The 25,501-nt window shown below is 45.3% G+C and overlaps 1 protein-coding gene across 3 annotated transcripts in view; it reads right to left on the bottom strand.

Moving 5' to 3' along the window:
• Positions 1-13,881: 13,881 nt before the first annotated feature.
• Positions 13,882-25,501, bottom strand: part of LOC143300725 (putative Nudix hydrolase NudL) — a 59,876-nt gene continuing 48,256 nt past the window's right edge. For 2 of the 3 annotated variants that reach the window (XM_076614611.1, XM_076614610.1), the window contains exons 2-4: positions 23,763-23,912; positions 18,412-18,705; positions 13,882-15,199 (exon numbers count right to left, since the gene is read on the bottom strand). In XM_076614611.1, the coding sequence (XP_076470726.1) occupies positions 14,575-15,199; positions 18,412-18,677 (891 nt within the window). In that variant the 5' untranslated portion in view covers positions 18,678-18,705; positions 23,763-23,912 and the 3' untranslated portion in view covers positions 13,882-14,574. The remainder of the gene's footprint in view (positions 15,200-18,411; positions 18,706-23,762; positions 23,913-25,501) is intronic. The other variant, XM_076614612.1, reaches the window with a different exon arrangement.

The following is a 25,501-nucleotide window of genomic DNA, read 5'->3' as shown; positions in this document are numbered from 1 at the left end:
GTCGCAGTGCTCCTCTGTGTGTGTGTGTGTGTGTGTGTGTGTGCGCGCGCGCGCGCGCGCGTGTGTGTGTGTGTTGGATAGGTCAACATTTTAGTCAAATTTCGTTCCGGTCATTTCAGCTAGTTTTCATGCTTGTCTTTGGGAGATTCAAAACTGCCCACGAACAAGATGCATACACAATTCCGAAACGCCCTTCTTCAGTTTTTTCCATTCGTTTTTTTCTCTTTTGGACATTTCGTCTTTTTGTTGTTGTTGTTTGTTGTGTTTGTTTTTTGGTTTGTTGTTGTTGTTGTTGTTTTGCTTTTCTTTCTTTCTCCTATTTTTGGAGAGTGGAGGTGGGTGCGGTTTGTTCGTTTGCTTTCAGAAGGTCAAATATCCCGTCAGTAGTCTTTTGATGCCCATGCGGGCAGTGAACTCAATGTCCACTGTGTCAGGGGCTCCGGCAGCATAATCATTGTTGTCAGTAATGCCGGTGGGTCCAAATCATCGACTTCCGCCGCTTTTGACTTCACCTTCCCCGACTGACTGACCCAAGTCAGGAATCCATTTACACCCTGGAGAAAGTGCCGGGAAATCGGAATAAAGTGACTTTCACAAGGACACACAACCATACCTTCTTTTTCTTCTTCTTCTTCGTTCGTGGGCTGCGACTCCCACGTTCACTCGTATGCACACACGAGTGGGCTTTTACGTGTATGACCGTTTTTACCCCGCCATGTAGGCAGCCATACTCCGCTTTCGGGGGTGTGCATGCTGGGTATGTTCTTGTTTCCATAACCCACCGAACGCTGACATGGATTACAGGATCTTTAACGTGCGTATTTGATCTTCTGCTTGCGCATACACACGGAGGGGGTTTAGGTACTAGCAGGTCTGCATATGTGTTGACTTGGGATATCGGAAAAATCTCCACCCCTTTACCCACCAGGCGCCGTCACCGTGATTCGAACCCGGGACCCTCAGATTGAAAGTCCAACGCTTTAACCACTCGGCTATTGCGCCCGTCACAGAACCAAACCGAAACGGGGGCCCCCAACCCTGAGAGTCACCAGTGAACACTGGATTAGAAGCCCAGGAGACGCAACCAGGGGAACTACGCTATTTTTCGAAGCTATATTGACCAAGTCATGCTATGAGTTACCAACACGGGCTAACGAATAGTTTAATAACAACAACAACAATAATAATAGTAGTATCAATGATGATAGTAATAATGATAATGACAATTATAATAATAATGATAAATAATATTAAGTCTGTGGTTATCAAGGACAGCTGGCTGAGAACAACAACAAAAAAAGCCTATTGCACAAAATAACATCTTGGTGCAAAACAAACAAACAAACAAAAAAACAACACACACACACACACACACACACACACACACACACACACACACACACACACACACACACCAGTGGTAAACAAACGCCGCGGCTGATCAATACGCCTCCCCCTTCCTCCTCCTCCACGTCCCTCCCCCCCAATAACACCTGTATCAGCACAACACACCCCGCGCTTTCTGAACTGATATATACCAACGATAAAAAGGAACCTGCGTGTACAGTACACCTTACCCCAACCTCCCGCGGTTTATTTGTTCCCTGCTAGTTGTGTTTACCACCACCTGCCGATGTAATACAGTACTGTTTTGTGAACGACCCCCCTTTCCCACACCCACCACACTGTCACTGACAAAAGAGAGAGAGGGCAGGATCGAGAGGGCGTTGGAGGACGAAGGGGGGTGGGGTGGGGTGGGGTGGGGATACGGGGGGGGGGGGAGGGGGGGAAGAAGGAGTGGGTGGCATGAACCATTGCACTGCAAACAGGGATGTGCAGGAGGAGGAGGAGGAGGGGGCGGTGGGGGTACATGGGGCGGGACCGTTCAATTTATTGACATTGTTTGCAACGTAAACAGCACAGCAGCAAATATTTTTGCACTTCAGCAACAGGTAAAAAAACAAACAAAAAAAACAACAACAACACTTTCACCTCAAAAACGTCTGGGCCATTGGGTAATAATAGCTGTCAGCGAATGTGTCAGACAACTTGCATACCTAACAGAATGATCAGTGAAGAGATTTAAGTGCACCAATGTTTTTTTAAAAAAAGAAAAAAAGAAAAGAAAAAGACACCACAAGAAATGATTGTTTTGTTATTCGTTCACCATCCTCACTCACGATTGCATGTTACCCGGCAATACTAAAACACATTCAGTGAATGCACTACACTCGAAAAGCAATAAAATAAGGGGGGGGGGGGGGTGCCCTGATCTTCATGTATTTCGTGGCTGCAACTCACTTTTTCTCGCTTATACAAGTAAAGTAGCCACTTTTTCGTGGTTTAGTTTTCGTCTGAGACGGTTTTTCCAGCAGCCATAGGCCAACTCTGTTTTTGGAGGTGGTCGTATGGTGGTGAGAACGTTCGTTTTTCCATTGCATACAGAACACTGACACGGAATACGTGATTACCTGATCCTCTCCGTGTAGTAATAGAAATGAGGGATCAAGGCACTAGCAGGTCTGCAAATGTGTTGAACTATGGGATCAGAAATTATCCCTACCCAGAACCCGTAAGGCACTTCCAGGAAGCAATCCACGGACTTTCCAAAGCCACTGTACAGTACAGGGGTCTAGTTTTGCTTTCTGACCACACATAGCTGTCGCTTCACTGCCAGCCATCCCAACCTTCGGTGTTGATTACCTTGATCAGTTAAACCGCACGGTAATTGGACAGCTGTAAGTACTGGAGTCCTTCAGTGTTGTCTGTCTCTGTTGTTCCGCATCAAGTCTTGAACGGCGCAAAGGCTAAGGCTGAGTATATTTATTTCTTCAACCTGTCGGTGCCGTCACGTCTGAGTTTTTTTACTCCAGTAGCAGTTTACTGCTGAGCTCCCCAGTTTTCAGTTGACTCACTGCATTGCCTTCGTTTGATTTTAAATTGAATGAGGGGGCATAATCATTTACAGCATTGCTTCCTCTGTATTGGCATATACATATGACCCCATACTGGACGATACGACAAACGGTTCAACGAAAGCTTAAGAAAACAACCCACTCCGAAGCTCAAACGCTTGATCAGATTATAAGGTGGTTTTGTTTTGTTTTTGTTTTTTTTTCCTATTGTTTGTTCCAGTGGTCAACCATAACGTTTGTTTTCATACCTCTTCGAACATTCACAGCAGTCTGAACTGTGCGCGTTATGCATTCATCTGTGGAATCAGAGAAAGCCACGTGACATCCTGTTTGGACAAGTGGTGTAGCTGATCCAGTGTCACTATCTGCTGAGTGAATGGCAGTGAACAGTAATCCGATCTCAACTGCCAGACCTTCTTTTGTAGGTGGTTGCCACGAGGTTTAATGCAGTATGGATTTTGTCTCTTACAGCTTTGTTGGTTATGGCTTGAGTGCAGCACGGTATATCTGTGTATGCGCGTTACTAGGGACTGCACGTCAGTCACTGCATTACCTCAATACTCCCAGTATCTCGGTCGATTTTTCTTTTTAAGATCAGTAAGTGGTGGTTTACTATGACCAGTTCTTGCGCAAGCAAACACAAGTTTTCCAGGACGCTTCAGTAACACTGGAGGAAAAATCTGTCATTAGTTGACTGTATACTCTCTCGTGCATGTGTTTGTGCGTGCGCGAGCGTGTGTGTGTGTGTTTTATCCCTTCAATCATGACAGAAATAATTTGACAAATTATTAATAATCAGGAATTACTATGTGAAATCAAAGAAACAAAAACAACAACAACAACGCACGCACACACACACACACATACACACACACACTCTCTCTCTCACTCACTCACTCACACACACACACACACACACACACACACACACCAGAAGATCAGGAGGTGGATGAGAACAGAGGTACGACTCACTTCAGTATGAACGAACACACACGCCAGCAAACACGTGTTAGATTGTAGACCTATCAGTACATGTGCGTGTAAATGTGGATAAGATCTTATATAAACATCATTCATTGTCATGTGCCTATGTGACCGACTTTGCGATGGTCCGAGCTGTTGACCCATGTGTTACCACAGGCTGACCGTAATCCTGCTTCACCTGCCACTCTGCTCGGGCTGACGACTTGGTGCATATCTATAAATAGTCTGCAATCGCTCGTTAACCCTTCTACACTCAACAAGGACTCTCCGCTCGCATAGCCAGAAGAACAGCCAGGACTTCACCACTCTTCAGACAGCCGGGACTCCCCCCTCGCATAGTCAGAAGAACAGCCAGGACTTCACCACTCTTCAGACAGCCGGGACTCCCCCCTCGCAAAGCCAGAAGAGCAGCCAGGACTTCACCACTCTTCAGACAGCCGGGACTCCCCCCTTGCAAAGCCAGAAGAACAGCCAGGACTTCACCACTCTTCAGACAGCCGGGACTCCCCCCTTGCAAAGCCAGAAGAGCAGCCAGGACTTCACCACTCTTCAGACAGCCGGGACTCCCCCCTTGCAAAGCCAGAAGAACAGCCAGGACTTCACCACTCTTCAGACAGCCGGGACTCCCCCCTTGCAAAGCCAGAAGAACAGCCAGGACTTCACCACTCTTCAGACAGCCGGGACTCCCCCCTCGCATAGCCAGAAGAACAGCCAGGACTTCACCACTCTTCAGACAGCCGGGACTCCCCCCTCGCATAGTCAGAAGAACAGCCAGGACTTCACCACTCTTCAGACAGCCGGGACTCCCCCCTCGCATAGCCAGAAGAACAGCCAGGACTTCACCACTCTTCAGACAGCCGGGACTCCCCCCTCGCATAGCCAGAAGAACAGCCAGGACTTCACCACTCTTCAGACAGCCGGGACTCCCCCCTCGCATAGCCAGAAGAACAGCCAGGACTTCACCACTCTTCAGACAGCCGGGACTCCCCCCTCGCATAGTCAGAAGAACAGCCAGGACTTCACCACTCATCACACAGCCAGGATCCCCCTCAGAACGCCAGAAGAACAGCCAGGACTTCACCACTCTTCAGACAGCCGGGATTCCCCCCTCGCATAGTCAGAAGAACAGCCAGGACTTCACCACTCATCACACAGCCAGGATCCCTCCTCAGAACGCCAGAAGAACAGCCAGGACTTCACCCCTCTTCAGTCAGTTAGGATTCCCCCTCAGAACGTCAGAAAAACAGCCAGGACCACCCCTCTTCAGACAGCCAGGGCACCCCCCACCCCCCCACGAATGCGATAACAGCTAGGTCAACACCCCTCTCCTGACAGCCAGGATTCCCCCTTGGAACGCCAGAAGAACAGCCAGGAATTCACCCCTCTTCAAACAGCCATGACTCCCCCTTGGAATGCCAGAAGAACAGCCAGGAATTCACCCCTCTTCAAACAGCCATGACTCCCCCTTGGAATGCCAGAAGAACAGCCAGGAATTCACCACCCCCCACCCCCCCACCCCACGCCCCGTTTCAGAGAGCTAGGACTTCACCACTCTTCAGTCAGATGTCAGTCTGGAACGCCAGATGTACCTCCCACCCGAACAGACCAGAACTCACCTCCTCGAACAACGACACTGTCACGAAACCAAGACACAAGTCCTGAACAACTTGACTCCACCGATCCGAATGAAGACACCGATTTAAAAAAAAAAAAAAGAAAGAAAGAAAAAAGAAAAAAAAAGTGATAGATATTACCTCGTGTTGTTTATCTCCATTACCACATCATTTTACCCTGTAGTGGGTATAATAAACCAAACTCCGTTACTTCAGCTGGAGCAGTATTTCCCTCCTAAAACCAAAAGCGCTCCTCCGTCATCAAAGGTGAACATTTACACCTTTTGCTCCAAACAGGTTGCCATCAATGTGATGATCAAATTGTGCCAATATTACCCTTTTTACAGTCAGCTATGTTCCCATATTCACCAGAGTACGTATCATGGTGCCGAACAAATGTCAAAGCTTGTGCATGTGGAACAATAATTCGATTTTTTTTTTATGTTAAACTTTCTTGTGTTTTTGACACAAGATCAACATCAGAAAATTGATAATTAAACATCTCAAAAACAATAGATTTGTCACAAATAGTCCAGATTTTATGGGGAAAATTAAATACGTGTTTTTAGAGCTGGCAATACGCCATAGAACTGGAGAAACTGTAACACGTGATAACATTTTTTTTTTCAAATGGGGCCTGTTCAGTTGATCATAACGTTTAACGTGGGCGTTAAAAACGGCGTGTTTTGAGTGAAATGAAAATAAAAATACTGAACAAAGAAGCGAAGGAGAGGGGGGGGGAAAATGCGCAGATCAATAACAACTCCTCCGTCGTGTTGAAAACGACAATGCAAAGACGCCGAAAGAAATGAGATGAACGGGGTCAGAAAAGGATGAATGCTGAACCGTTTGATAAGGTCAGAAACTGGAGATGTGTTCAATCCTCTCTGAAGGACATAGCTGTTTGTTGTGCAGGACGCGTCTCCAGGTTCGACTCCTTGAGAGAAGTCAGATTCGTGGGCTAAGGCAGTAACCATGCACCTTCCTTCATACTCGAGACGAAAGGAAAATTCGTCAAAAACTAAACACACGAAAACCGTACGTGTACCTATTGCTCCCATTGTGCTAGCAAGTTTGGTGATCTTCCATTCCTCCACTGGGAAAACAGTACAATCCAGCTGAAATCTCTCTCTCTCTCTCTCTCTCTCTCTCTCACACACACACACACACACACACACGTATGCGTCTGAAATCACACTATGTGGATAGACGTTTAACTGAACAACAACAACACACACACACACAACACACACTTGCGTCACGCTTGAGCTGACGAGTTAATGGTATTCAAAGCATTTTAGCCTCGAATATATATAATTATATCTAATTTCATTATCTTTAATTTCCTCGCTGGATTTGGGGAACCATAATAATTGCTCTTTTTAATTAAAGAACCACAAGAAAAAACACCAAAAGATCACCAAACCAAATCAATAACAACCAAAGAACAAAAACAACCCCCCCACCCCAAAAAAAAAAAAAAAAAAAAAAAAAACGGGGACGACTCATGTTTTGGATCCCCAGCTGAGCGCTGTGGGGTTCAGAGGGAATACGTGATGCACCCCGGGTGGTGAACGTCAGATCATTGCGTGCAGGTGTCGACTGGCTGACGTGTTGCTCTTTCCTCCCGCTGGAGGTTAGGGGGCGGCCTTCACTGCTCTTCTCTCCATCTCTGTCTGTCTCGGTTAGGGTTGTCTGTTCACTCTCTGTCCGTTGTGTGTGTGTGTGTGCATCTGTGTGCGTACGCGCGCGCATGTATGTGTGTATGTGTATGTGTGCGCGCGCTCTCATCATTGCATGTGTCCGTGTCAGTATGCGCATGCGTTCATGTATGCGAATTCGTGCATAGCCATTTGTTATTTGCTGCAGTTTTTTTTTTGTTGTTGCTTGTTTGTTGTTTTCTGTAGTTAGTGTGTGCGTGTGGAGTACACGTTATGTCAGGTAAGGGGGCGTTGCACAAGAAGCATATGTTCACATATCACTCACGGCTCCCCGACCACAAATCCATACCAGAGCTATCAAAACAAGACACGCCAATCGACCCTACTGGGTCGCTTACAGTTATTCTGATACTGTTTCTTTTGTTGTAGTTGTTGTTGTTGTGTGTACGTGTGCGGGGCGGGTGGGGGTGGGGTTCGAAGGAGTGTGTGTGCGTGGGGGAAGGTTGAAGGAGAGGGCATGTATGTATGTATATATGTGTATATGTGTGTGTGTGTGTGTGTGTGTGCGTGCGTGCGTACAAGTATGTGTGTTATCTGTGTGTTTGTGCGTGCGTGTGTGTGTGTGTGTGTGTCTGTGTGTGTGAGAGAGAGAGAGAGAGAATGTGGGGGTGGGGGAGATGATCTACTGTGTTCTTAGCTAACCATTTGCACTTGATGGTTCCCCTCTCCCACCCCCTTCTTATAATTATTATTATTAATATTGCTATTTTAAGTTTATTATTACTATCAATAGTGATTATCATCATTGTTGTTATTGTTGTTATTGTTATCATCATCATCATTATTATCATAATTATCATTATTTGTTTATGTATGATGTATGTTCAGTTCGATTTGGCACAGAACCAGGTCGACTGCGCAATGGTAATAAACATGTCTGGAAAGAAACCGAAAAACAAATACGAACCAGACAACACCAAAACACACACACACACACACACACACACACTGAAACAAAAAAAAACAAACAACTTTCAGTATAACAACCCATGAAACTGAACTCGAACTTCTACAACGTGTTACAAGGTATTATACCCAGCACGCCCACCAACCGAAAACGGAGTACGGCTGCCTAAACAGCGGGGTAAAAACGGCCATGCGTGTAAAGGTCCGCTCGTCACGTGTATTCGAGTGAACGTGGCGGGAGCTAGTCATCAAACACAGAAGAAGATGAATCCAAAAACATAAATTCTCGTCTCCTGGGTACAGAAAACAAAACGCAAAACACGCACAGTGCCAGGTTTTACAAGCAGACAAAACAACAGATGATGAACAAGTCTGGGGAATTTGGGGGGGGGGGGGGGCGGGGGGGGGACAAAACACAGCAGAAAGCTGCAAGACTCACACACACACACACACACATTATACCCATATGTATCTATATATGTATATATACTCCAAGCACCCTCCTCCACACACCCACACAACATACCTCCCTCCCACACAAACCAACTTTTCCACACATACACAACGACTGATTGTCACTTTACCCTCTCCCTCTCCCCTCCACACACATACACATAGACACAACACAGACTGTCACATCACTGCCCTACACCCACCCAACACCCCTCTCCGCGTCCCCATGATCCCCTCCCCCACTCCTCCCCCTAGGATCTGTGAACACACACACAAACACACACACAGGATTAAAAAAAAAAAAAAAAAAAGGTAGGTAACGAAACGTAAAAACGTTAGTGAAGGAAGGTGTACGGAGCGAAGCAGAGAAGTGCAAGGAACAACAACAACAACAACAACAAAACAGCCTGAAGACCAACCAGCCGATTGACTACATTCTGACGGGCGGGGTACTGATGGCTTCATCATGCCGGTGTGATGCCCCAGAATGACCCCTACCCCAAGTGAACACCATGGAGTTGTTTTTGGTTTGTTTGGATCCCCAGCTGAGCGCTGTGGGGTTCAGAGGGAATACGTGATGCACCCCGGGTGGTGAACGTCAGATCATTGCGTGCAGGTGTCGACTGGGGGGGGGGGGGGGCGGGGAGGACTGAAATGACATAGTGGGGAGTTCGGGAAGACTATAACCCTTTGTCCTAAAATAACTCCACAATCCTGTATATTAAACAGAAAGAGTATACATCATATGGTGGGGTGGGAAGTGGGAAGGGGGTGGGGGTAGGGGGGTGCGGGAGATGGGGGTAGGGTTTATTTGGGGCAATCCCCAACACACTCCATTGATGGTCCCAAAATCAACTCCATGATGTGTCAAGTGCTGGATGGTATCTTTTCGACTCCAACACTCATTCTATATTCAGAGGCAAGACTGGATAAAAAAAAAAAAATCCACACGAACGTGAGTGGGGTGTATTTAGGGCTGGCCCAAAACACCTCCACGGGGAGTCATTTTGGGTACAGTACCCGTGGCACCGGAATAAATAAACCCCTTTAAGTTTTAGGGGTGGGGGGAACATGGGACCGACTATGGAGTTATTTTACTTCTGTCCCCCAATGGACTTGATTATCTAATAACAGTCATAATACTAATATCACTACACTACTTATGATAATAATAATAATAATAATAATAATACTAAAAAAGAGAGAAAATGCGTGGTAAAATAAAAACATTCTCTTGGAGATATGGGTTGCATTTACTACGGGGCATGGGATGGAGTATAGAAATAAATAAACAAATAAATGAATGAATGAATAAATAAATAAACAAACATATATTAATTAATTAATTAATTAATTAATTAATAAAGACTGCCCTGAAATAACTCTAAGGGCAGCGTTTCAAGGTCGACTCCCGTAGAGTCAAAACGGTGCTAGGGGGTCATTTCTAGACTCTGCACCGGTCTTCTTGTAGTAGCGGCTTCAAAGGGGAAGCGTCGAGAACGTAGTACACCGCTAGAACAACACGACCGAGATAGACACCCTCTTCTCCCTTTCAACATCCCCTTCCACTCCTCCTCTATTCCCTCCCTCTCTCTCTCTCTCTCACACACACATCTCTGTGCCTCCTAAGAGAGAGAGAGAGAGAGGGAGAGAGAGAGAAAGGAGAAAAAACATTGATTACACAGAGAAAGACAGACAGACATACACATGGTGAGATATACACATAGACAGGTGGATAAGATTTGGGGAGAAACGAGAAAGAAAGAAGAAAGAAAAAAAGGATAAGCAAAAAGAAGGAGTAAAAAAAAAAAAAAAAAAAAAAAAAAAAAAAAAAAAAAAAAAAAAATCAAACGAAGAAAGAATGAAAAGAAAAATGGGGGGGAAAAAAAAAAGAAAAAAAAAAAAGAAAAAAATAAACAAACAAGTAGATAAAGAAATGCATCAACAACTTATCACCCGGTAACTCGATCAGGAGGTAGACACTTAAAGAAAAGAAAGCAAAAGGAAAAAAAAGAAAGAAGAAGAAGAAAAAAAAAGAGGAGAAAGAGGAAGAGTGAAAAGAAAATGGGCTAAAAGAGAAAGAAAGGGGAAAAAAAAAAAAAAAAAAAAAAAGAGAAAGACCCCCCCCCCCCCGCCCCTCCTTGATCACGAGGTTAGATACTGGAACCCTCCTGGAAGCCAGAGATCCCGCTATCATGCCAGAGTCGTCGACACACAATACCTCTTACTACCGTTTTCCTGAAAGACACGACCCTCCCAACCCATCCCCCCCTCCCTCGCCCCCACCTATCACTTCAACCCCCCCACCCCTAATCCCCCCTCCCCCTCCCCCCAGCTCCCTCTTTCCATGCAGGGGTGGTGGTGAGGGGAGGGGTTGGTGGTCTCCTGGAAAGAGAGAGGGGGCCGGGGTGGGTGAAGAAAGCAGTTCGTAGCACGAGAGAGTGTTGTACTTTCGTCTGCGGTCTGTGCAGTGGTGTTGTCCCTAATAGCAACGACTGGCACGCAGGTGAAGAAAAAGCCAGCTTCTGTATTCATGTGAACAATGTAAACGCAAAAAAAAAAAATGAAGGAATAAAAAAAAAAGTTAGAAAAAGAAGAAAAGAAGAAGAAGAAGAAAAAAAGCGAGCTTGGTGTTGACTGGCTCAGCACACCAGGAGTGCAGTCCCACACTGAAATGAACTGTCGCACAACACTTCCAAGTCTTGCCTCCTGTTTAAACCTTCTCTCTTTTGTGCGTGTGTGTGTCCCTTTTCGGACACGGTGCTGCTAGGGACAACACACACACACACACACACACACACACACGCACACGCACACAATGGAGTCTCTCTTTCCTCCCCCACCCCCAACCACTCCTCACTGTATCCACTGTCATTATCATGGTGTGTTTCTGTAACTGAGCATTGAAATAAAGACATTCCCACAAAGGACGTGGGGGAAGGGGTCCAAAAAAGTAAATCTGCATATGTATATTCGGGTGTGTTACTGCTGCTTTTGAATTACAGCCATACGCGCACGCAAACATGCTCGCGCGCGCGATCGCGCCAACACACACACATATACACAACCACACACACACACACACTCATACACATCCATGTGCACACAGGTACAGGTACAGGTACGAATACACACAGACGCATGCAAATAAATACACAAATCATTTATAATTGTTTCTTAGATACTGGAACCCTCTTTTTACTCTAATTGCTTGGCTCTCAACATTAATTAAACAAATTCCTTAACTTCCGAGTGCCGGTGTTCACAACACTGCTTTTTATGCAGTCCACTTCATAATGTTATCAGTAAAGTATCACAAACTTCATCACAGACAACATAACCTGGTATAGAACGAAGATATTCTTAGTCATACACGTTGTTCTTGGTCCGAATAAATATGAAACAGGTTGCAAGCCAGGAAACACACACACACACGCGCACACACACACACACACACGCGCACACACACTACCTCGTTCTTTCTCTTTTTCTCTCCCTCTTTCTCTGTCTGTCTCTCTCTCCAGCTTCGGCATCAGTTTCTGGGCGAAACATGAAGTGAACACTTAGGTAAAGGGACTAAAGTCCAGTCCACATTCCGTGGTTTCACTTTCTGTTTCCAAGAAACACTCTGACAATTATCCCAGAAATCACCTACCAGAAAAATAATGCATTTTGTCATTAATTGAACAGTTTGCAACAGAGATTTTCTCAGTTGTTTTGTTTTTTAATCAATGTATCAATCTGAATAGAAGCAAACACACACACACACACACACACACACACACACACACACACACACACATACACACACATGCGCGTGTGTGCACACACATACACACACATTTATCACTTGCGTCCTTCAGAAAACAAGTCGAAATGACTCATCACTGTGAACAAAATGAACTCACGCACATAAATCAAGTAAATAAATAAACAGATAAATGAAGAAGTACATAAACAAATAAATAGATAAATAAATAAATAAATAGATAAATAAAACATGGTTTAAAAAAAAGTTCCTTAATGTTGAAAAAAATCACATTTCTCTCGTCACAACATCAACTGGAATGCTTACACCAGACATCCCCTGCAAGCTTGGCATCTGTATCCATCATAATAAATCCACCTTTGTTTCATACAGACCATACATACAAAAAGATCACATGCACAGTTCTACATCACAATACAGGAATATGACATAGCAACATATGCACGGCAGAGAACATAAAATGTGCTGTGTAGCCATATGGTGCCAAAACATCACAAGTGAACTGAGACAATACATCTTGTAAATGCAGCTCAGCAGAATTTTTTTAAAAAGTTAATCACTGAAATTAATGACCAATTATACTAATACAATAACATTTATGAAGCACAGCAATAGAGATAACAAAAATGTAATTGAACAATTATACTAATAGAATAACATAAAATAGTGAAGTATTAACAAAAGAACCCCCCCCCCCCCCCCCCAAAAAAAAAGAAAAAAAAAAAAAAGAAAAAAAGATAAAGTAAGAAATAACAACCAACCGACAAACCAATGGACACTCCATAAGGCACAAAACAGCTCCACTGCTAAACAATTCATCTTTTTCATGTTGATTGTTAGCGCTCTGGAATCAAATGGTAAGGAGGTAGTAGAGCGCATTATAAATGCCCATTATCATCATGATCATGATCATCAGTCATTATTACTATCCGCTCTGGAATCGAATGCTAAGGAGGTAGTAGAGCGCATTATAAATGCCCATTATCATCATGATCATGATCATCAGTCATTATTACTATCCGCTCTGGAATCGAATGCTAAGGAGGTAGTAGAGCGCATTATAAATGCCCATTATCATCATGATCATCAGTCATTATTACTATCCGCTCTGGAATCGAATGCTAAGGAGGTAGTAGAGCGCATTATAAATGCCCATTATCATCATGATCATTATCGTCAATCATTATTACTATCATTATTCGCCACAGACCTGGACTGCGTCTCAAGGCCTATCTGGACAGCTCTGTGTCTGCAAAGCGTTCAGAGTTTCCTTACATAGTCTGCGGCGCACATTCCTCAGACTGGGAGCAATGCTGAGCGCTGAGCAAACTTGGCGCTGCAAACATCGCTCACCGCATGCAACCCTGGCCTGGGTCCAGGAAAGGATGGCCACCCTAATCTGTCCCATTTCTCCCTGTCCCATGGTGTGTCAGCGCTGTACCATAGGTTGTCGTGGAAACCCGTCCACGATTCCCCCCCCCCCCCCCATTCCATCCCCCAACCTACTTTTCATCCTGACACCCAGTGGTGAGAAACCCAAAAATATAAACCAAAATTCCGTGGATCTGGATGCCTAGTATCTAATCCAAAAGTCCCCGACCCACAGCCGAAACTTTCACAAAATTTCTGGGAAAAGAAAAAAATTCTGGTGAAGTTTGAACATTGAACATTCCCATAACAAACTGCGTCTACTAACTGCACGTTCCAATGTGTGTCTTAAAAATAATACGTAAAACAAGGGGAAAATATCAGGATATTCTATCGAAAATGTATCTGTTAAATTTTCATGTTCCCATTTGTGCCTGAAAAAAAAATGAAAAAAAAGAAAAGAAAGATTTTTTTTTTTTTAATATAAAAAAATCAGAAAAACCCGAAGAAACATTTGAAATCCTGACCGACAGAGGAACCGGATTACGAATGGTCCATGGCAAGCAGCCAACACTTTCAGCGATTACTGAATATTCATCCATCCTTTTCGTATGCATACTCCTGGCTAACACACACACAGCCACACAAACCAGTACGGAAATACACCGCCCTCCTTAAAAAAAACAACAAAAAAACAACAAAAAACAAATCTAACGATAATCGATCAAGTGGTGTTTTAAGGACGTTGGTAGGCTTGGGAAAGTTATAAAAGATACTCAGGGCTTGGATCCTTGTTGGGTGAAAGATGCACTATTCGAGGTGATGACGAGTACTCTGACGACACTTCACAAGCGACCTTTAGGCCGAGAAGCAGAACACAGCTTGTGATAATACTTCTCTAGATCGCCGAACACGTTGTCATCCCCACCGTCATCATCCTCATCCTCATCAGCGGCGTCGTCGTCACCCTTCCTCCCCACAAACCCACCCCTTCCTCCCTCCTCCTCCTTCTCCGCAGCACCTCCATCACCAGGGACGAAGAGTCTCAGCCTTCGGGAGGGGTCCAGCACGGCACGCGCCACGGCCACACACAGCATGCACGTGGCGCCCCACACCGTCAGGGCCTGACCATCCACCACGTGCGTCAGGATGGCGTTCACCATGTTCCTGCCAAGCGCCGTATAGGGGGAGAAGGTCACCCTGTCCACGAAGTCCCTCAGCGGCACGCTGAAGACGCGCGCCACCTCCTGGTGGTTGGGCACGGGCCGGAAGTCGGGCGGGATGAAGCCCACCACGGGGAACACAGAGTTGTTCGGGCCCACGAAGAACGGCGGCAGGTGGGCCACGATGGTGACGTTCTCCGGGGCCAGGCCCACCTCCTCCTGGGTCTCCCTCAGCGCCGTGTGGCCGTCGTCCTCATCGCTGGGGTCCTGGGCCCCGCCTGGCAACGACACCGTGTCCGCGTGGAAGCTGGGAACACACGCAGTGATCAGTGAAAAGAGTCACGTTAGCGTCCCTCCTCTCACCAAACTGGTAGACATTTAGCAATATTTCTGTATAAATCTCTCAAACAGGTTAGAAATGTTACACAAACTATGCATCATTAATGTATTCGTACCTTAAATTAAAGACAGTATGTGCTTTCTACAGACAACAGGGCTGATTGACTGCTGTACTTTGTTTACATCCCTTCAGTAGGGGCTATGGCCGATCTGAATAAATCATCTGGTCTGCTTTGGTCTGGTCAGTGTCACTGTGAACAGGTATTTTGTTACTACTACTACAACTACTACTAACAATAACAACAACAATAATACTGAAAAGAAGAAAAGTCGTTCTCAAACTGCAACAACAAGGACGGTGAAAACGATAACACACCAAAAGAAAATGATGGAAAATGAAGAGGAAGAAGATGAGGGGAAGAGGACGGACGAGGAGGAGAAAGATGCGAAGAAAGTGTGTGTGGAGGGTGGGAGAGGGGGTCAAAGAAGAAGGAAAAGGGGCATCAGGGGAAAGAATACGAAGGAAGATGGTGAAAGAGAAAAGGAGAATGATGAAAAGAAGGCGAAAACGAAAGAAAACGATGACGATGACGACGACAAAGAAGCAGCAGCGGCAGAAGCAGCCACAGCAGAAGAAGAAGAACCATTTGTCTGAGCCGTTATTATCCCATGATCTTCTGTCCCGTACCGTTTGTATTTCAAAAAGGCCTCAAGGGCCAAATTGAAAGACAAAATTTATAACTTGTGCATGAGGCAGGTTATCTTCACTTCGACCGTGCTCTTCACTGCACAGCTGACCAGGCACCTATCCCCCCCCCCCCCCCCCCCCCCCCCCCCCCCCCCCCCCCATCCACTCCACTGTCCACAACATGTCACGTGGATGTGATGACATCTCTTGTGACAATGATTTGGGAAAAGGAAGCCTGTATTTAGTTCTCATGTCATTCTTGTTGTTGTTAATGTTGTTGCTTCCAGCACCCATACACGCACTATTTTCTTATAGATGCAGTGTACTTTTGGCCACGTCGCCTGTGCGCACTATTTTCTTTTCTGTCACAACAACAAAACACTTCAGTTATTGACACACACACACACACAGACCGACTTATCCAGCGCTGACAACACCAAACATTATAACAAACAAAAATATACAGGAACCTTATCTCCACGTGACAGAAATTTATGCACTGCGCAGATCAACAAGCGGCGTCTTCAGTCACGTGCATTTTGTGGTCGGGGGTGGAGGGGGTAGTGGGGTGGGGGGCAGCAACTATTTGCAACTGTCCTCTTGCGTCCTTCAGCATATTGTTGTCCCAGTAAACGTCATTCAGTTTACAGGAAAGCACGCGTGTGTGTGAGCGCGCAGTGTGTGTGTGTGTGTGAGCGCGCAGTGTGTGTGTGTGTGTGTGTGTGTGTGTGTGTGTACGTACGTACGTACGGGAAGGGGTGTGTGCATGCATGTGCGCGTGTGTGTCAGTGTTGGATGGAAGGGTGGATATATATGTGTTCGGGCTTGTCTGAGGAGCGACAATTTCAGTGGTCGAAATTCCAATGAATAGGACAATTACACACACGAAAAACTGTTGTGGTTGTTTTTGTGTTTGGTTGATTTGTGTTCTTGGTGTTTATTTGTTTTTGTCCCACTTTTGTCCCCAATAAACGGTTTTGTTTGTTTGTTGGTGTTTGTTTTTAGTCGTTTGTTTCGTTGTTGTGATAATATTTCTAAAACTTCATAATTTTTTTTTGTGTGTGTGTGTATACATTCAATCAAGGCAAAATGTAAATTCTTCTTATAGCGCGTGTGGGCAAGTACCAGCTTGTTCAGGTGTGTGTGGCCCGTCTTCTTTCGTTTCTGTTTCCAAGTCCTGTCACACTGGGCGGGTGTATGATTATGTGCATTTACGGCTACGTCTATGGAGGCACGTCTCTTTATACTCCTGTCTTTCTTTATGAGGAGAGGAAAGGGCATAGTATTGGTAGAGTTATTAAATGGCTATACAAAATGCTTCACAAAACATGTTTTGGGCACACACTGACGCGTCGTCAATAAAAACTCATGTTCTCCAATCTTCATATATCTATATACGCCTCCAACGAATTCAATGTGTGTGTGTGTGTGCGCGCGCGTGTGTGTATGTGTGTGTGTGTGTACGTGCATGCGTGCGCGCGCGCATGTGTCTGTGTGTGCATGTGTGTGTGTGCATGTACTTACATGCATATCATTAAAGGATAATACTAGATGTGACCGTACGTGTTATGAACCGTCAACTGCAATGCGAAGTCGGAAGCTGCCATGAAATTCTAATTTGAAATATCGTGCCGTTTGTGGTGTTACACTCCCGAGTCACATGTGGAGGGTGCTAAGTGTGTGTGTGTGTGTGTGTGTGTGTGTGTGTGTGTGTGTGTGTGTGTGTGTGTGTGTGCGTGCGTTCGTTCGTGCGTACGTGTGTGTATGTCAGTGTGTATGTATGCTCGCGCATATATGCGTGTGCGTGTGTGTGTGTGTGTGTCCTTCATCGACAAGGAAATGGTTTGCAGAGAGAAAAAGAATTCAGCCTCCTGATACAGACAGACAGACAGTCAGACAGACTGACACAAGCACACACATTGGGGAGGGGTGGGGAGGGGGGGGGGAGAAACAGTTTACAGTACTGGTTCAGTGCACTGTTCCTATGCACGGTATGTCTTGTGCCGCTTTCTCTTCCATCAGTACCACCCCACCCCTTTCCCTCCACCTCAGTCCTGCCCCCTTTCTTTCATCTCCTCTTGTTTACGTCACAAACCATACCGCTTGACGAAACGGAGAGACAGACAGACAGACAGAGACAGAGAGATTGGCAGACAGACAGTTTCAGCTTCGGTAGCTCAAGGAGGCGTCACTGCGTTCGGACAAATCCATATACGCTAAACCACATCTGCCAAGCAGATGCCTGACCAGCAGCGTAACCCAACGCGCTTAGTCAGGCCTTGAAAAAAAAAAAAAAGTCTGAGAGCTGTGGAGACAAAGGTGGGGAAGATGAAGATGAGTTGTGAACGTCTCGTAATAGTAATGATCTTTTCTACCCCTTGAAGGAAAATCTCTCATCAAGTCTCAATCAGTGCTCGAAACGCGTACACACACACACACACACACACACACACACAGAGACCACACACAACCCGCAACCCCCACCCCCTCACCTGAGCGAGGCAGAGCGCAGTGTGAGCAACACGTGCAGTTCTGCACGAGACGAGGTGGGGGAGGAGGTGGAGGTGGAGGGAGAGAAGAAGAGCGGGACGAGGACGGCACAGCGGCGGGTGTGGGGGTACTGGTTCGGGGGGTGGCGGGCGGCCAGGCGGGGGTTGGTCCGCAGGTCGTACACCGCCAGGCGTCGCCCCACCTCCTCCTCGCTCACCACCGCCCCACCCCCGTCCTCCGATCTCGACCCCGACCCCGGCAGACTCATGACGATGACGTCAGTTTTCCACACTTGCCTGCAACATGACGCAAAAGAAATGATGCTGACGTCAAAAGCTAAGCACTGGCGGCTGCTGCTGACGATAGTTTTCTGTCCAACTGGTTTGTGGTTGTTATCTGTTCGTAAAACGTTTCTTTTCAGTCTGATGAATGTCTTGTAAATCTGTCCAGGAACACTGCGTTGGAATGCAACAGCTATCAGATTCTTATACGCTGTTCAAAGAAGTGCTCTCTCATGATAACGTAACACATCATTGTTAGCCCAAACATAATAATAATAATGGTATTTATATAGCGCTGAATCTTGTACACGGAGACAAATCAAAGCGCTTTCGCACCAGCCATTCACACGCATGCATAACTCACTGGAGAAACTGGAGACAAGGAAGAGGCAGGGAAGGGATGCTATTTTAAGACGTGAGTTTTAAGGCCAGACTTGAAATAGCTGAGTGCGGAGACCTGACGAAGCGAAAGAGGAAGTTCATTCCAATTGCAAGGTCCAGAGACAGAGAAAGAACGGCGGCCAACAGTCGAGTGTTTGACTCTGGGTATGCGTAAACAGAGTGGATCCGAAGCCGATCGTAGAGAGCGAGATTGAGTGTAGAGGTGAAGGCAGCCACATAGACAGGAAGGAGCAGATTAATTTGTGAATACATTTATAACATAGAGCGCTGAGCTTGTACTTTATTCTGTGTGAGACAGGGAGCCAGTGGAGATGTTGCAAAAGAGGAGTGCTGTGCTCAGATCTTTTCTTTCCGAGGACGAGTCGGGCAGCAGAGTTTTGTATGTGCTGATGGGACTGAATGGATGAAGCAGGCAAACCATACAATAGAGAGTTACAGTAGTCAAGGCGAGAGAGAATGAGAAAAACGAAAAGACTAGATGTTGCGTCAGTGGACAGATATTTCCGAATGGAACTGATGCGCCGCAATTGACAGTAGCAAGATTGACAAGTCTGACTGATAATTTTTTGCATGGACAGTGTGTCGTCAAGGATAACGTCGAGCTTCCTGACTGAACTAGAAGGAGGGTTGGATGTACTGCCAAGTTTGATTGTGTCAGTTATGATGGAAGAGAGTTTTTGTTTAGTTCCTATGATCATTGCTTCAGTTTTGTCTGCGTTCTTATTTAGAGACCAAGTCGAACGCCGACAACGATATGCAAAACATTAACAGTCTTGTTCCAAACAGCTACAATATCAATACCACACAGGAATAAAATGATTGTAATACCAATACCATACAGGAATAAAATGATTGATTGTAAGGCGTAACGACCCCTAAAACGAGCTACAATATCAATACCACACAGGAATAAAATGACTGTAATACCAATACCATACAGGAATAAAATGACTGATTGTAAGGCGCAACGACCCCTAAAACGAGCTACAATATCAATACCACACAGGAATAAAATGACTGTAATACCAATACCATACAGGAATAAAATGATTGATTGTAAGGCGCAACGACCCCTAAAACGAGCTACAATATCAATACCACACAGGAATAAAATGACTGTAATACCAATACCATACAGGAATAAAATGACTGATTGTAAGGCGCAACGACCCCTAAAACGAGCTACAATATCAATACCACACAGGAATAAAATGACTGTAATACCAATACCATACAGGAATAAAATGATTGATTGTAAGGCGCAACGACCCCTAAAACGAGCTACAATATCAATACCACACAGGAATAAAATGACTGTAATACCAATACCATACAGGAATAAAATGATTGATTGTAAGGCGCAACGACCCCTAAAACGACCCGTTGACCAGCATCAAGGAGACGGCAGCTGGACTTGCAAGCAATTGCAAACACGACGTATTCACCTCAGAGCCTTTAAAAAAAACAAAAAAACACACGTCGTTGTGTGATAGCCAGACAGACGTGTTCCATGACTCATCCCCTCGTACATCGCCACCTTAAAGAAAACCCATGACTCAAGCCCTGGGTACAGCTTGATCTTAAGAGCACTAGCCAACAGATCTTTAATCCAACTCTGCATACCACGTATACACGTGGAACGAATGGAAGTTATTTGTTGTTGTTTTTCTGACGCACTGCAACATCTTCCTGGAGTAAAAAAAAAAAAAAAAAAAAAAAGAATACATAAAAAAAGAAGAAATGAATAAATGAATGAATAAATAAATAAATAAATCAGCAAATGAATAAGTAGTAAACAAATAAATGGCGAGACTCTCTGAAACTATAGCAAAACCTACAGTCAGCGCGTCAGTTTCTAGAGAGCCTTGCTGATGTCTGCAGAGCATCTTATGGGATCATAAACCATACAGCATCACAAACCGAGTGAACTTTGTGCCTCGTTCATCAAGGCTCGGAACTCAGCAAAGCAGACACGGTGGAATGGGGTGAAGAAAGGAGGGGGAAAGCGCAGGCATGTGTGAGAGAGAGTGAGAGTCCTATGGTTTGTTCACATTAAATTTCACAGGTCGTGTCACCTCAAGAAAGGGTGCACGTGAGCATGCAGCAACCCACAAAAACAACAAAAGTAAGTATGTATTGTATGTCAGACATACAGAGAGAAAAGAAACGAAACGAAGCAAAACCAACTGTTATTTCACGATGGTAGCGGAATAGGCACGACTGCTTTTTTTTGCTTTTTTTAAAATTTTTATACAATTCATACATATTCATAAACAATATATATATGATTTATATATACAATTCATTTTTTTTTTCTTTTTTCTATATATTCCGGGCAGACAGAGAGAGAGAGAGAGAGGCAGAAGGCAAGGGAGGAGGGGCAAAACCAGGGTTAAGTAAGCTTCATTCTTATAGACTGTGACGACTTCTCGCACCAAGAAAAGGTAGAAAAACCTGTCAGGCCTGCTAGCAAGCTCAGGAAAACGCCCTTCCGGTGGCACTCCGGCGAGGACTTCCTGTTCCGTGTTTTTCGCAGTGATGGTTCCGTCCACCGGTGCAGAGACAAACACAACCAATTTGTCAGGTAGGTGGAAAGACAGAGAAGAGAGAGAGAGAGAGAGAAAAAAAAAAGAAGTAAAGACGGGGAAATGGGGGAAAGGACCATTAATCAGAAGCGACAGCAGTTGAGGAGAAAAGCATTCAGTTGGCTGGCTTTATTCTCTTCCACCACAGGTCACAATGTACCCGCTGGCAATAACAGGGAATTCTTTTCTTTCTTCACCCCCCCCCCCCCCCCCGGCTTCTGTTCGAATCGTTTGTCCTACTGGCACCTTTTGTCCCGTGTTTTCTTTTCCCCACAAAATAAATCAAACAAATAAACATGTCTTCTCTCTCTCCCTGTGTGTGTGTGTGTGTGTGTGTGTGTGTGTGTGTGTGTGTGTGTGAGCTCACGTGTATGCGCCGTGAATGCATGTGTATATGCGTATGTGTACGTATGTGTGCGTTGAAGGAGTGGGTGGGGGTGGAGGGGTTGTATACGTGTGAGTCTGCTTGTCTGTCTGTTTCTCTTCTGGAGGCCGTTCTCGTTCTGTGCACAGTGCAAAGCCAAGCGTGCATGAAGTGAGTCAGAATTGAGGATTGAGGAAGTACAGGGAAACAGCTTTAAAAAGGAAGTTAGCAGCAACGGGATTACTTTCAACGCTGCACGCCAGTTTGTGTTCCAGTAAACATGGAATGATTGATTGTGTGATCATCATGAAACTGCCTGCGTGCTTGCATTAGTTGTTTTGTGTGTGACTGTGTGTGTGTGTGTGTGTGTGTGTGTGTGTGCGTGCAATGTTGCGATGCGTGTATGCAACAAATACAAACGGAGGAAGAGATACACAGACAGATTGAGTCAGACAGAAAAACAGAGACAAGAGATTCAGGTGCAAAATGAATTCACAAGCGTATTCTATATAGACAGACATCTACGTCTGTACGAATGCACGTGCGCGCTGTCTGGAAGAACGTTTCTGATTCCAGCTTTAAGTCCCACACGCCAACGTAAACCGCTAACAGTAGCCTACAGCACTCAGACACAGCATACATGATACAGCACGCGCCTGCTTTAACCACTTCACTGACATCACTACACATCCAACATGACTCAACTGCAGTTGTGGTTTTGCTGAAGCCGTTTGTTGTTGTTGTTGTTGTTGTTGCTGTTGCTGATGTTGTTTTTGCTATTGTTGATGTCGTTTTTAAACCACAAGGCTCAGCTTTGCAATGATGCTATCTCTCTGTTCGTGTGAGACGATAAGCGTTCACAGCGTGATTGAAGTTGTTCTTTACGAATGGAATTTGCAGCTGTTCCGACCTCTGTCTGTCTGTCTGTCTGTCTCTCTTCAGCATTGACTTGGTAAATTTGTGCACAAAGCACATTCAATAAGAAAAGAAGCACTCAGAAATGCATGTGTTAAAAATAATAATGGTGTTCAGTACTTTTATGAACTTGAACTCCATTTGTATGGACCAAAGACCTAACAAATTAAATCATTCTGACTTTGACTTTTAACTTTGACTTTGTGTGTGAGTGTCTCTCCTTCCACCCCCACGCCCCCTCTCTCACTCACTCTCTGCCCCACCCCTTCTACCTTTGTGTGTAACCCCGCCCCCGCCCCTCCCCTCCTCTCTCTCTCACTCCTTCGCTTTCTCTATACGTGTCTGTTATCTTTACGCCTCCAAATACTCACTTGCTCGCGACCAGTGCAATTATGCCAGGATCAATAACAAAATTAATGTCCGTTACAGTGGTCAGCCGGTCCAGTGTATTTCGCTGGAATCCACTTCACAGACTTATTATATTCTATTACATTTTATTATATTGTTTATTATTGTATTGCGTAACTTTGTTACAACAGATTTTTCTGTGTGAAATTTAGTCTGCTCTCCCCCTGAGAGAGCATGTTGTCAAAGTGAAGCGCCACCCATAATTTTCTATCTGTGTGTTGTTGTTGTTATCTCTGTCTCTCTCTCTCCAAGCGTGTTTGATTTACTATCAATGTGGGTTCTTCGACAGAATTTTGACAGAGGGAACCCCTTTATTGCCGTGGGTTCTTTTTACAAGCGGCAAACACATTCTGCACACGGAACCACGTCTCATCCGAATGACGAATACCCAAAATCACCTCTCAAATGTTTGATGCAGAGGAAGGTGGGAGTAGGGGGTTGGGGTTCGGACTCGCTTCCTAGCCGGGCGCGTTGTCCACTGGGCCACTTGATTTCTGTGGTGAGAGCAACACGTGAGACACGCTGTCACATGGGGCCATGCACCAGATCTGTCAACAAGGAATACACGTTTTCAGTTTGTCTGTCATTCTCTTCCTCTGCCTCAGACCCCACCCCAAAACCACCTCTCGCTCCTGCATGTTTTAGGTTTTCTTCGTTTCTCCTCAGTTACCAACGTGCAAACCGAGCTTGTTTAGTGGGGGGGAAAAATTCAAAAAACAAAAACCAAAGAAACGAAAGGCAAAGGGAACAATCCCATTTATACGCTCTTGGATCTCACCGCGGCAAAGCGCAGGTGCAATAACCGTTACAACTGATGTGGCTAACACAGAGAAAGCACAGAGCTGCTGGCTCCGAACAGCAACAAGATCAACATCACAGATCTGTACAGACATAAAACGCCTGTTACGCGATAACGACGTATCAAGTTGAATCAACTATTTAATCATGCTGTGATGATAGTGTGGTAAACGACATAAAATGGCGTGGTTTTTGGTTAAAAAACAAAACAAAACAGCAGTATAAAACACATGCGCATGCGCACTTGCGCGGGCGTGCGCACGCACGCGCGCACACACACACACACACACACACACGCAAATCGACTGACGCTGAACAGCTACACAAACATATACGTTTGTTAATCGCATTGGAACGCATTCTTGAGGGGTGAGTACAACCACACACAATCTCTCTGTGATTCATGTTAACAGACGTTGAGAACATAAAACGGTTATAAATTCTCCCCATTCCTCCAGTACTGGCACAATCCTCTCATAAAGTTCACGTCTTACGGCCAAGACCAAATCTATCTTTAAAGGCAGTGTGATGGGTGACGACGACTGTCGATAAGTGGCTCACTATTCCATTCAGTGTTTTAGGTTGAGATAGGGTTTCTCTGTCTGTCTGTCTGCCTGTGTCTCTCTCTCTGTAACAATGGCAAAACAGAAAAGTGCAAGCACACCAGTGCTGGAACGTTAGTGATTTCTGCAGTAAGCCCATTTCATGTCATCAAGTACACGTGCGGTGGCCCAGTAGATAGTGTGCCGGGCTATGAAGCGGCGTTCCCGAGTTCGATTCCTGCAAGAACGAGGTATTTATGTATTCACTCATTTGTTTATCTATACTATTTCTATTCATTTGTTTGTTTATGTATTTATTCATTCTGACCATACCACACGCAACTTTTGAGTTGGAGCTGGCCAAGGTCAGAAAAAGTCCCACCTCTGTTAGGGTTCGAACCCGCGTCAGTCCTCCCAGTCGTCAATCTACGGCGCTAACCACTTCACAACGGCTGCTGGTTAGGACCTGGATGTGGACCTGGGTATCCTTTTCTCTTTGCGCCAGAGCTCGAGTGACATGAGTCGCCAGGTGCTAGCACTACGGGTGAGATGATAAACCTCGAGGCCTCCTAACCAGCGTGCTGTACATTGGAGCATGTAACATCCTCCCTCCTCCCATCCGCCCCCACTCCCTCTTTTCACTGGGAGTTCATGCGGAGGCTACCCATCTGCTCCGTCTTTTTAACGCAGATGTGAAGCGTATATGGATCAATCCACACACTGACACCTCCCTGAAACTGAAACTGAAAAACTACAGTCCCAATGCTAGCATGCACGCAGCAGGAAAAAAAAAAAGG

This window comes from Babylonia areolata, chromosome 26 (genome assembly GCF_041734735.1).
Source record: "Babylonia areolata isolate BAREFJ2019XMU chromosome 26, ASM4173473v1, whole genome shotgun sequence".
Lineage (NCBI taxonomy): Eukaryota > Metazoa > Mollusca > Gastropoda > Neogastropoda > Buccinidae > Babylonia > Babylonia areolata.
Note: the sequence above shows the minus strand (reverse complement) of the source record. Positions and strands in the feature narration are given on the sequence as shown.